Here is a 14,293-nt window from a genome sequence, read left to right on the forward strand (position 1 = left end):
TCCTCTTGTGCCCATAGACAACCATCATGGTGCTCTCTTATTAAAAATATTTTTTTTAGTATACAAACCTCTGCTTACTAATCCATTTACTAAGACGTTTTTCAATAAAGGGGACTATACCTCAATAAACTATGAATTAGAGAACACGGACTGGTATTATGAACTAAACTCTAGGAGTATCGATGACACAGTTAATTATTTCTGTGAAGTATATAGTAAAGTGATCAGCGAGCACATACCTTCTAAAATTGTTCATATGGTCGATTCCCGAAGTGGTACTCCTCGAGTCTTAAAAAACTAATCAAAGAGAAACATAAACATCTAAAAAAATTAAGACTATATGGAAATAAGGCCGATGAACAAGCTTTTAAGTATTTACGGGCTCGAGTTAGAAGTGTAGAAGAAGAATGTTATAGTAAATATATTTCGTCAGTTGAAGCTTCTATTACGTTTAGCCCAAAAAACTATTGGTCATTTTTTAAAAATAAATCAAAATCGCATTATATTCCAAATTATGTCATATGGAAATAATGTGCTAACTTCCGGTGAAATGATATGTAATAGTTTTTCTGACTTCTTCCTAAGCAATTTTATTGCAGGTTCCACTGCTACTTCTCTAAATACCTTAGATAATCAAAATGTTTCATCCATATCAAATATTGAGGTAGACGCTCGTAGAATAAAAAATCTTCTTTTAAATTTGGATCCCTCTAAATCTGCAGGTCCAGACAATGTGCCAGCTATCTTTTTAATTAATTGTGCTAGTACTTTAGCCGTCCCTCTGGCAATTCTGTTCCAACGATCACTAGCTGATGGCATAGTCCCTACCATCTGGAAACGCGCCTTTATTACACCTATTCATAAAAAGGGTTCCAAAAACAATATTGAAAATTACCGTCCTATTTCCATCCACTATGTATAGTATCCAAAGTTTTCGAACAAATAATTTATTCTCAGGTCAGTCTTGCCTTAAAACAATCTTTCAACTCCCAACAACGCGGATTTTTAAAAAATAGGTCAACTACAACAAATTTAATTCTCCTTAATTCCAGTATTACCGATGCTATGGCTGATGGTCACCAGTTGGATGTAGTTTACACTGATTACAGTAAAGCCTTTGACAGGACACAGCATCGTATACTTATTGATAAACTCAAAAAGATAGGCATCAGCGGTGATTTATTGCGGTGGTTCACATCATATGTTCATAACCGAACTCAAGCAGTGGTCATTAACAACTATATATCTAGTTGGGTTCCTATCCCTAGGGGCGTCCCGCAAGGTTCCCTTTTGGGCCCTTTGCTCTTTGTAATATTTGTAGACGACATATACAGGTGCCTACATCACTCACAGCTTCTATGCTTTGCGGATGACATGAAAATCACATCCTTATCTCATGCTTTGTCTTTGCAATCTGATTTGAAACGCCTTGAACACTATTGCCTTCAAAATCAGTTAGAATTGAACGCGTCTAAGTGCAACATTCTGACATTCACTCGTAAACGTAATGTTCTATTGTTTGATTATATGCTTAAAGGTACTAAACTTCAACGTAGCTGTGTTATTCGAGATTTGGGTGTTCACCATGACTCAAAGTTACTTTTTGACACTCAAATTGATACAATAGTTAATAAAGCCTCTAGAGCTCTTGGTTTCATCATACGTAACTCAAAAGACTTTAAAAATATCAAAACTTTAAAAATTCTGTACATGTTCATTTTGTCAGGAGCAATCTAGAGTACGCCTCTCAGGTCTGGAACCCATCATACTTGAAGTATGTTAACCGCATCGAAAATATTCAAAGGAAATTCCTCAAACATCTTTGTTATCGTGTGAAAGTCACATACCGCTCTGATGACTACCTCAATCTTTGCAGTAAACATCACCTCCTGCCTTTACATAATCGTCGCGAAATAGCCGATATTACTCTCCTTTTAAAAATAGCCCCCTTGGGCTATTTTTAAAAGCAGAGTAATTGACTGTCCAGACCTTCTTGCTAAGCTTCGGTTCAATACCCCTGTTAGATTATTGCGACAGCATGATTTACTAAGACTTCATCACACTAACCTAAACTATAAAAGAAATACTTTTACTTGGCGAGCAAGTAATAGCTTCAACAATCTGTCAAGTAGTGATAATAATTTAGATCTCTTCTGTTCAAGCGTAGACTCTGTAAGACGTGCCTTAGCCAATAAATTCTTTACTAATAACCCTACATCTTCTTAAGTTGTTACACTAACTTTAACTTTAATGATAATGTAAATTGTAATTTTCGAATTGTATATGCTCACGTTGTCAGTTAAATTTTTTACTCTAGCACTAATTGTGGAAACCTATAATTGGCTCTCTGTAATTATCTTAAGTATCGTTTAAGTTTTTAAAGCTGTTGGTTTTCCAAATAAATAAAATAAAAATAAAATAAAATAAAAAATATTTCTTCTCAGGTCAACAAATCATAATTCTTCTAACGTCCTTACTTCCTAAGGAAATTTTATGCACAACCATATATTAATATATGTTTTTATTAATTATATATTATTATATTGATAAATCACAGTAAGGCGTGGCTAGGTTGATAAAATTTTAGTAGAAATATTCAAATGGACTTTGGACTATATCAGCATTTGCGTCTAATTCTTTGGATTTGGAACCCTGAAAATGGTTTTTATTTATTTCGACAAGTGTCTTCACGAACCTCAGATAGTGAATACGTCTGTCCAATTTCTTTGTAGCGTTCTTCTTGTTATACTTTTTCATAAAATTTTGATAGAGCTGGGGAGCTTTATCTAAGTCAAAAAGTTCAGTTGAATTAATTTCCATGTTTCTTTGTCTTCCAGCATATTCTGCATTTTTTGTATCAGACACTTCATAATCTGAAATAAACTTATTTTCTTATATAACGATATTATTAGAAGTTTGTGTTTTTTTCTTTTTTTATTTAAATATATTTAAAAGGTCAAGAGTAATTTCGTTTATAAATAGGATAAACTTCATTCTTATAAGGGCAAAAATATTACAATAAATTATTTTTCTGTACTCACACAGGTTTGATTTATTTCTTATAAATAAATAAAAAAATGAGCATAATTGAATTACGCGGAGAACAATTCTCACTTAATCTCTAGTACTCTTTCCATATAATCACAAACAAAGAACAGCGGCAAGAATTCATCACGGTTCATCTAGACTCCTTGAAATCAGTGCTTGAAAGTAATCTGCAAGCTACATTACTCCCGACCAGCACGACCTAAGGATCATCAAGCATAGAACATACTCATACTTCGAAGGCATTCCCATCAGCAACAGATATCTTGCAAGTGTTCATAAGCATTTACTATGACCAATTGGCCATTTGCCCCCTAATTTAAAAAATGTATATTTAAAATTGTTCTTACAGTTATATCTCTACTTACATGGCATAATTTTAATTGCAAATCGTTCATCAATTTCTGTAGGGTTTAAGTCAGCATATTGATTTATTATAAAAAATGTGTGTTTGTCCAATGTTTTCTCATTTAATGCTTCTACCTTATTTAAATTATCAACGAATGCTTTGTAATGCTTATTTTCTTCATTTTCATTTTTATATGCTTTATTATACTTATCCTTGAAAAGCTTAAATATTTCTCTTGTATTCTCGATAGTGTAAAGAACATTTTCAATTTTATCAAGAAATGAAAAAATAATTATAATTATTAATACGATACAAAAACGTATATTGAACATTGTATCAATTTTGGTGCAATTTCTTACGATACCGTTCATTATCTTTTCTTTCATGTGTAAAATTGCATTCGTTTCAAATAAATGTTGATAATGGATCTATAGTTTTCTTCTTTCATACTTTTATTGCTTATGTGGCATTACTTGTGTCGGCGTGGTGGTGATATTCCCCATAAAAAATGTCATGCGTAATGGATAGTGACTATATATTATCATTTGTCTAGTCAAAACTAATTATTTTAGAAAAATCAGGCAACGCTTGTGACATAGAGGTAGTTTTGAATAATTTTACTATAATTCAATCAACACTAGGTAAATAATATCGAAAGGAGTTTTTAATTTTTTTGATTGTATTACAAAATAATAACACATTTTAAAGTAACCAGCGTATTTGAAACATAATTTAAACTTAAAGTTATCATTAATGACGCAAATTATTAAAGTTAGTTTGAAATGACAAAGTCGCGTGATTCGTGACGCTTGTTTTTTAAGAGTTTCGACGTTTGTCGTTCTCCATTCAACATCGGAAGCTTTATAATTATGTATCACAGTTCTCTTTTTCGCTTTTGACCCTATTTTGTTGCTGAACTTTTACGCAAACTATGCTCTAGTTATCTTTTACAAATTTAAAAATGAAAAATTTAGGGAAGAGTGATGCACGTGAGTAGACGTGCAAACTGTACCGGCACGCGGATTAGTTCGCTCAAGGGAGTGAGTACGATCGGATCCTGGTCGGACGGGATTTCAAAAACAGATAAAACTAGGATTTAAGTTACATCCATGTGTTATAAAGTGATGCAGAATAATACGGATCGTCGTCAAAAGGGAAATTGAATCACATTTCAGGTGTAAGTAGACCAATTACTTATAAAAAGTACAATAAAATGTATTTTATTTGAGGGGGGCCTTATGCATACTATAAGTAGTTATTAATAAAATTATAAAGAACTAAAGTATTTATTCAGTTACTAACATATTCCGGTACACTGCTGTGTCTTTTTTTTCGTGTTATGTTCATTTTTTTTTGGAATCTTTCTACTCTACTGCGTGTTAGTGCGTTTCTTATTTTACGTTATTTTGAATTAAGATTATTACAAGACAGGAGTCGTAAAGATTATGAATTAAAACTGTTCAATTCGAGACATAGAAATAATATACATATAACCTGACCTAACAAGACATCTTAAAAGTGATCACTCCAATTTAAAAATGAAGTTATCTATGTATCCACTAAGAAATTCACGATGCTTTCTAAATGCGCTGTGGCTTTCTAAAGACTCGATGGCAATACAATTTTCAATGACATACTTAATTCCTTAGAAAAATACACACCATCAGTTTTTCAAGAGTTTCAAGCAAATTGCAAGAAGAAACTGGTTGATATACTCATCTCGCCAAAAACTAAATTCACTAACGATTTTTCACGGATTATATGCTTGTAATAATGTGCGTCAATTAAATATTTCTAATATCAAATTCTTATCCAATTATATTCAGTGTAACAATAAGTTTCTCTACATTTTTCTTTTGAACCATATCAATTTTGTTTGTAAGTTTTATGCGCATTAGATTTATGTTTTAATTAATATTCTCTTTACAGTAAATTTTTAATATATATATAGAATAATCAAAGATCTTAATGCTTTAAAATTTGGCAATTATAAAGCGATCATGTTATAGCTACGATTTACACAAACACGATATTAATTCTTATCATTTTATAACTACAAATTATTAAAACATTTAGAAATACCTTTTTTTTACAAATTTCCGATGGTTTTAGACAAAATATTTAATTATGAAGCATTGCGAAATAGTTTTGAAGAATATTAGAGCCTATTGCCATTTTTTTTTTGCTTTAAGATGAGACCATGGAGAAAAATATTGTCCAGTGGTAAAGTTAATGGCATTGATTCAATTCAAATTCAATGATAACTCTCTAAACAGAGAGAGATAAGAAACATCGAGAATCGCATCACAATTTTCCACTGTTTCTACATAGCAATCACGACCTAATGAGAGCGTAGAGAGAGAGAGGGAATGACTCTTATACTTGAATTTGTGTATAATATTGATATAGATAATTAATGTATATTTCTTAATCGTGAAATTATGCACGTCACACAGCTCGTACTCCGCGCACAAGTCAGAGCTGCCAAGGAATTCACAACAATATTCGGTAAGGCGTACCTAATTTGATTAATTGCTGTCGACGCGGTGCTCTTCTGATTGATAACGTTGTAATCTTGTTTTTGGCATGATTAATGTTATAACAGCTGTTCTTCATATTTTTTTTTCATCCGTAATTTTGCTTAATAAATTCAGACTATTAATATGACTGAAATAAAAACGCCTTACAATAAAATTGTCTCAATATTCAACGTCGTGAATGTGAGAAAACAATTCTTAAGTACAAATTTTATTTGTATTTTTGAGCAATTTATAATTTTGATCTTTATTGAGATTATTTTATATCATATAAATAAAAAATAAAAAAAATAGGAAAACAGTTGAACTAAGGGCCATTGAGTTTTTGGACCTCAAAAATATAGTTGTTAGAGAGAGCTTTATGAGCTCAAAAGTCTGATGAAGGATAAATAAAACACTATTTTTGAAATATCTAAAGTCTTTTTAAAATATAGGATGACATTACACTCACTTTTAATATCAGTCAACAAGTCACGTGTTACAGTGTAGTCCGATGTGTCGCGACCGAAGTCATAGCCGAAGTCATTATCATGGAGTACAACAGTTTATTTATAACTGCTTTTAATAAATTACTTGATAGGAATTATTTAATTGATATATAATACATCCATCTACGGATGGGTAAAGTTTACTTCCTATTCTTCAGTTCATTAGTCAAGTCTAATGTACTATGTACCCATATTTTCAATAAATTTTGTGTTATTAGTGCTGTGTACGCTGTAATTGTTATAAGCACAAGAACAAAACAAAATACTAATAATACTGATGTAATGCTGTAATGCGTTAGAAGCTGATAAATAAATAATGCTAAAGTCGAGTGAACGACCAGGTAAGAAATAATAATCTGGTAGCCATCAGATTGCAAGACACACACTGAAGTAAATGAAACCAACTACAAAAGTCCACTTAACGTCCACAAAATAAGTACAGCAGCTTGGGTGAACAATAACCATAACAATAACCCGAATAGTGATAAGGTAATAATAATTTACCAAAAAGGCACTTACTACGTACGTTACACAACATTAAGTCCACTCAAGTAACGTAAAGAATAAAAATGTAGAAGTGACGTGAAAATAAAATACCAACAATAAACTACCACGCAACAATGTGTTATTCAACATTATGTCAGAGCTCTGGCAGCTCTATCTGAAAATGAATGAATAATATGCTTTCTTTGAGGTATTGTTAGAAAGTTTATTTGTTATTGAATGTGTAAGTAGTTTGGATAAATCATTTTCAGCGTTTTCACGTGAAGTAGTTTATGTTATGTCACTTTCCTAATAGATTAAGAAACTTACAATAATATATCTTATTGTTTTCCCGAGAATAGCTATAATATTTTCCTCCTCCTACGGGTTAAAAAAGCTTTTTTTCGAGTTAGTAAGTCTTTTGTTGGGCGATGTATATGCTCCATATGCTATAATATGATCCCAGAAAATGTACAAAAAAATGTGTTACGAAAATTAATTCTATTAATTTTCGTAACACATTTGTTTGTATCCAATCCATTCTTCTTAGATCTGAGGCAGTCTCTTTTGAATGGATGGTAGTTTTTGACGTTCAACACTATCAAAACTTACCGCTTAGAGGTTACTTTTATGAATGCGTTTATTTCCATGAGCAAATCATTTACTGCAGATTTGTTCATTCAGAATCTATATATGAAATCGTAATCGTCATATTTCTCTATATAGTAAACACGCTTCTCGCGCTTTTCTTTATGTTCATCAGATTCCCAATGACTCAGTAACAAAAGTAAGTAATAAAAATATTTGAATTTGAATTTTACCTTTTCATTGTTTTGCTGTTTATTACATTCATTTATGCACCATGAATGCAAAAAAGTGGCAACAAACTATTGAGAGCATTTTTTTGGGAAAGGATTATGTTGCTAACCTTATAAAGCGTCGAAAAAACGTATATATTATTATGAATTCGAAATCCCTAAACATATTCGTTGGTACGTAGCGGGTTAAGATAGAACTAAATTCGATGTGGTTGAAAGTAAACAGTTTGAAGGAAGGGACCTTATATTATAATATGTGAAAAGGTTCCCTTGCATGTAAGTACAATACATAAGTAAATATGATATGATTTCAGATAATAATATTAAAAGAGAGAATTTTCTATGCCTTATTACAATGACTCAATTAAAAAAATACAGTGACATAAACATTCCCCTGAAATGCTTCGGATAAATGATGATGAAGAATTATGAAGTAGACTTAAAGAGCTATAATAGTATACAAAAATATTAATATTACTTCTCTTAATAACAAAAAATATCTTGAAATAAAGTCTTCAAGCTATTTCCATGAATTATGTCAGAAAGAAGTAAATCTGATGAATCACCTCAGCTTTGTCGACACTCATGAGTTTATTTCAGTCCAGGGGTGTCCCGACTAACAAGTTCGAGATGAAATAATTTATAAAGCGTACCTGCAAATAAGACTTTGTAATAAAAATGTAGATGTGGTAATTTTATTGGATTTCAAACGTATACTTCACACCTTTCTTGAATCCCACAATTTATTACGTAAATTTCGCAACATTATTTGGTATAAAAATTAACAACTGTTATTTTTCTCTTCGTTCTTCGCGAATGTCATCACCGATAATTTTAATGAAACGATATTGATCTTAAAGTATAATTGATCAATAACTAGGTGTTGCAGGTAACTGGATTGATCTAATGGTCCTATTAAGAAAATTACAATCAGCACATGAAGGTTCCAAAATAGAAACGACGATAAAAGTTGACACACCAAGGCTTTAGTTATATTTTCACTAATTAGCTTACGTACCTAACGTATACATGTATTTATATTTCTCCTTTCCTAAAATGTTTGCTCAATGTGTTTGATGAAGTTAGTAGTATGAGACGACGAGCGTTCTGATTGGTATTTTCTTTTCATACGCAATTTGCAAAACAAAGATAGTAAATATTGGAAAGTGTATACAATTTTCCATCTAAAATTATTGTTGTAATAGTAGTGAGGGCTGAAGGCCCATGTTACGGCTATTACGGTTCTGGTACTCACCGGCCGCTACCGCGGCACGCTGCGCGCGGCTCATGCGTTGTGTTCAATTTAGATTGATTGATTTTGAGATCTACTAGTAAACAAAGGCCCATATACTTAGATTACAATTATTTCATTACACTAATGCATAACTAAAATTAATGACTATAGAATTAATTAATACAAGAACAATACAACAAAACAAACCAATCAGAAACGGCGCCATAAACTAACGGCTTTAAATCACTATAGTGTAGCCGTGACATTAAAATGTAGCCGTGATACTAAAACCAGGCCGTTAAATTGTTAGAAATGAAGTCAATTAACAATCTACCGGTAAATTATAATACCACTAATGAAATTATAATACTGCGACATATCCAAAGAATTGGGAATAAGAGTATTTTAGCATACAAAGCTTTTATATTTTAGTTTTACTTTCTTAAATCAAAGAACAAGGAAACAATTAGGTATGATATAAACAGAAAAATATACAACTCATAGTTATTAGCCATTGTGAAACATAAAATGTTTTCGTGACAATATGATGATTGTATTGTTCTTTTGTTGACAGTCTTAGTTCGTGAATACTTACTTCCACATTGCTTAAAAATGATAAAGTATTCTTAATTAATAAGGAAACTCATAGCTCTGTTGAATGTATACCGGTGCAATTAACAATTTAATATTGCAAGAAACAATGTTCTGGCCTACTATAATAGTAGCATTCTAAAATCTTACTTAAGTGTGAGTATCAGGAAAATACCTATCGCAATTCGCTTTTGCGTAGATCTATTGCAATTTCCATATATTCAAGATATCTACATTAAGTCTTCTTTTGTTATTCATGACAACTAATTTATTCTTCAAGTTAATCTATGTTGTATCTATAGATTAATAGTTTTAATTCATAAATTTTGACAAATACCTCTGAGTGTGGAAGTAAAAGAATCCAGATTCTTATTTATTCTCACCTTCTTGTAAATTTACTGTTTTATTAATAAATGCAATGAAAAGTTACTATAAATTATTTCTCCTTGTCATGAAATTCTGTAGTGACAAAGGTAAGATAAAGACTAAAAGTTATTTTTCTTTTATTGAAAATAAGGGACGAGACAAGCAGGACGTTCAGCTGATGATAATTGATACGCCCTGCCCTTTACAATACATGAGGATTCTTGAAAAACCCAAAAACCGCACTACAATTATTGCTCTCGTCACCTTGAGACATAAGATGTTAAGTCTCATTTGCCCAGTAATTTCACTAGCTACGGCGCCCTTAAGACCGAAACACAGTAATGTTTACACATTACTGATAAATGACAGAAATAGGCGCCATTATAGTACCCATAATCTAGCCGGCATCCTGTGCTAAGGAGCCTCCCGATGGTAAAATGTTTGTCTTTTTGGAATAACTTAACTCCGCTTTAATCAAAAGCACAGAGCTTACATTAAGAAAGTATACTACGTAATAAGTAAGAAAAATACGTCATAAAGTATTAACATTACTCACCATGGAGCTAGAATAATAAAATCAATTTTAACACGAAGATGATATTAGAATTCCTTTTCTCATCTAAGGGAAAATGAACCACTGAATAACTTAGGGAACTTAACACAGTTCGAAAGCCCTAACTTTTTCTAAGGAGACTTAAATTGACTTTGAATAGGAAAATTAGCCTCCTTTTAAAACAGCTCGTCTTTGAGACGCCATTTTGTGGTTTATAAGTTAACCTAATCAAAAATGCTCTTTTAAAATCTTAATAACTGTCGGTATACTATACTGTCTCCGATAGTGGCTTCGTATTTATGTGACGACTGGGTTGAAATTATGTCGGATCATTTATTTATTTGTTATTTACTTGATATACGAGCAAAATAGTAGTTTGAAAAAACATTTATAACGAATTCCTATAAATTTTTTGGTTTGCTATAATTTGATGGAAAACCATTCTGGCAAGTTACAATTTTTATACAATATCTACGTGACAGCCGTTGCCCGAAGTCTTTTACACTTCATCTGGTGTGCGGACAAATTCGTTCTGCGACACGTTTAGTCACTGGTTGCAATGAAAATCGATGTCCAGTAATTTAACTAACATACCGTTTATTTGTACGATAGAGGTAAAACATATTGAATTGATTTCTGAAAAAAGCTGGACTAATTTGAAGCGTTTAAAATAAAGGACTACTATTGTTCAAAGGTTTGGTGTTATTTTTATGAAACTTATAATTATTGTGGTTGTAATAAATGTGAAAGTATAGTATGACTTCATATTGCTATAATATTCACTACTACCTTGCTATATTAAAGTCACAGCAGTAAACCTTATAATTTATCTACTATATTTACTTTCTATTTATGAAATACAGTCTTGCTATTCTGGTTTTTCTTTTGTGTCCAAGATTAACAATGGCTATGAGAGAAGAAGTATAACGTATTGTGCTAAACTAAACTGTGATAAGTAGATAGTATATTATATTTGGGAAAATCATTGGATTTTGCTCCAAACACGACTTGTACTATAAAAGTCCAGCTAAATGTTATTAAGACAGAAAGCAGAAAAATAAGAGTTAAAGAAATCACAGCTAAAATAGAGTGCTCTCACTTGTCATACACCTGCCATGTCATATTCAAAGTTTTATTTTATACAGTTGTAAAACAAATCGACATTTAAATTTCCCAATCATAATAAATCCAAACTCTATATCATAAAGAAAACTACACGCTCGTATTTGCTATATTGAATTAGATCTACGTTTCACTACGTACAGTCCTCAAACATTTGGTTTAAACCCCTATGCAGCTGTACAATATTTGGTTTTGATTGAGTGTAGCTAATGAAATGAATGATCCACTGAGATTTAGCATCTAATGTGTTAAGTAAGGAGAAAAGCACGATCGCGGGGCTGCATTGCAGTGGGAAAACTTATTAGGGTATATAACTTAGGGGTTAGAAGTAAACGAAGCTGGAGAAGGAGTTTTTTGAGTTTTTCAAGGAGCTTACTTCCAAGTACACAAAGCTACAAAGTACACAAAACTAAAGCTACAAAGGTATCTACAAAAAAAGCGCGTACACCTTTCCATAAAAAGCAGCTGATAAAATTTTGAACATTAACAATAATCACATATTTGTCTAGATCTCCTTTCTACGTCTACTGTTACTATTGTGAAAACATCGACGCCCAAAAAAGAGTAAAGAATTTCCAATTATCAAGAAGCCCCATAGTTTTAGAATGCGGTTCAAGCTTTATCCCAAATTCCCAAGTGACTTGTTGGTCGCGTGTTCCCGATAACGGTATGTGCGAGAACGTACTACATGCGGGCCGGTATCCGCAATCTGATAGCAGGGATCACTGTGCCACTCACCTTAATACTGCAGTCGATAGCGTAGCGATTTACCAGTGGGAGGCTCATTTGCACAGGATGCCGGCTAGATTATGGTATCACAATAGCACCTATTTATGCCATAAAGCAGTTATGTGTAAACATTATTGTGTTTAGTTATGATGGGCGCCGTAGGTAGAGAAATTACTGGACCAATGAGATTTAACATGTTATGTCTCAAGGTGACAAGCGCAACTTAGTGCCGCTCAGAAATTTTTAGGTATTTTAAGAGCAGCACTGCATTGGCACGGCGTATCAACTACATCAGCTGAGTTCTGAGATCCTGCTCGTCTCATCCCTTATTTGCATAAAAACAAGTCGCACTCGCTGGGTTTGAGCCACAGGTAAACTTGAAAAATGTTATTTTTTATTTATTAAACTAACTACATCACTTTTGGAAAATGGTCTGGAGGTCTTCTAATGGTAAGTGATCAGTTTCGCCCACACTTACTACATCTGAAAAATGGAAATATCATCCGAATGATATTTAATGCCTAGCTCACATACTTAAACGAAATAATAAAATTTCAAATAATCTGTATCATTAATAGGCACCATAATTACCTTAACCAAAGCTATGAGATATTAACGGTAATGTGCTGCGAATTCGTTATATTATTGTTTATTCTGTGTATTTGGAAATGTACAACATTGTTTACACAGGATTTATCGACAATCGACTCTAAATTAAAGCCTTCCTAATCCAAGTGTATAAAGCAGTAAACCAAATTTAATACTCACTTAGACAAACTTGTGCTTAACAGACACATGAGAAGTGACTTATACCACACTGTACATAATGTCTACTGTGCTTATAGTGATAATGACGTAATATACAAATATTACGCAGCCGCAATATTTACAATACTTCTAGGAAAATTAAAAAAATCAATAGTTTTTGAAAAGATATAAATGCCATAATACGACTAACTTTTGATGCCGTATACGTTTTGAGCTTTGTGGGAAACAAATGTAACACTATTATAAATATATTGCAAATATTGCTACCATTACCCGCGATGTAGACGAAAACCGCGACCAATCTACGTTTCTACCCTGATTATTTTTTTTTATGTAAAAGGAGGACAAACAAGCGTATGGGTCACCTGGTGTTAAGTGATTACCGCCGCCAGAGGAATCAAAGAAGCGTTGCCGGCCTTAAGGGAGTTGTATGTGCTTTTTTTGAAGGCACCCATGTCGTATCATCCCGGAAACAACGCACAAGGAAGCCATTCCACAGCCTTGTAGTACGTAGAAGAAAGTTCCTTGAAAACCGCACTGCGGAGGACTGCCACACATCCAGATGGTGGGGATGATATGAAACAGCTCGTCGGAACACTCACCATGATAAATACGATAGAAAACACACAATGAAGCAACGTCTCTACGTAACGCCAAGTGATTCAGCCATTCACAGAGAAACCCGATTATTTGAGGTTCTCTGTGTTGCACGCGGTCAAATTGTTCGAACTGATACTGGAGTGCGCCAGACCAGAGATGACAGACAAATTCCTCGTCGTGCGTTAATCATTACTTCTTACATAATAGTGGAGTACACAAATAGGAGGCGACCTTCACACATCTCTTTAATGGCTGAAAAGTATTTTATATTAAATAAATTTGCTAAGAAATATATCACTAGAGAGTCTTCTGAACTATTCCAAAAATGAATGAATGAATTCCAAACCTAATGAGCCTTAAGAAGTTTTCATTTCAATGAAGTTCTTACATTGCGATATAATATTTTATTAATTCAGTATGGACTGTACGCTTCGCTTACCGGAGGCTTCGTGTACGGCGTGATGGGCACAGTTCGTCAGATCAACATTGGACCCACCGTGTTGCTCTTTCTACTTACATTTACCTATACTAATGAGACATACCCTGACTGCAGTACTTCTGTGCATTATCGGTGAAGTTGTACAACTCATATCTGGTGTAGCAGAATTAG

General features: G+C 32.7%; 2 protein-coding genes across 2 annotated transcripts in view; one reads left to right on the forward strand and one right to left on the reverse strand.

Moving 5' to 3' along the window:
• Positions 1 to 2,521: 2,521 nt before the first annotated feature.
• On the reverse strand, positions 2,522 to 3,747 carry LOC126979257 (uncharacterized). The gene is made up of 2 exons (XM_050828535.1): positions 3,414 to 3,747; positions 2,522 to 2,873 (listed from the first exon to the last, which is right to left on the reverse strand). The coding sequence occupies exons 1-2, from the start codon at positions 3,724 to 3,726 to the stop codon at positions 2,584 to 2,586; spliced, it is 603 nt and encodes a 200-aa protein (XP_050684492.1). The 5' UTR covers positions 3,727 to 3,747; the 3' UTR covers positions 2,522 to 2,583.
• A 518-nt stretch (positions 3,748 to 4,265) lies between these two features.
• Positions 4,266 to 14,293, forward strand: part of LOC126979245 (uncharacterized) — a 237,638-nt gene continuing 227,610 nt past the window's right edge. Inside the window, exon 1 of the mRNA XM_050828520.1 lies at positions 4,266 to 4,571. The gene's annotated coding sequence lies outside the window, so the exon portion shown is untranslated. The remainder of the gene's footprint in view (positions 4,572 to 14,293) is intronic.

This window comes from Leptidea sinapis, chromosome Z (genome assembly GCF_905404315.1).
Source record: "Leptidea sinapis chromosome Z, ilLepSina1.1, whole genome shotgun sequence".
NCBI lineage: Eukaryota > Metazoa > Arthropoda > Insecta > Lepidoptera > Pieridae > Leptidea > Leptidea sinapis.

Coding starts and splice junctions, on each gene's coding strand:
- LOC126979257 (XM_050828535.1), bottom strand. CDS start 3,726: ATGTTCAATATACGTTTTTGTATCGTATTAATAATTATAATTATTTTT. Junction 2,874..3,413: donor TGCAATTAAAATTATGCCAT/GTAAGTAGAGAT, acceptor AGTTTATTTCAG/ATTATGAAGTGTCTGATACA.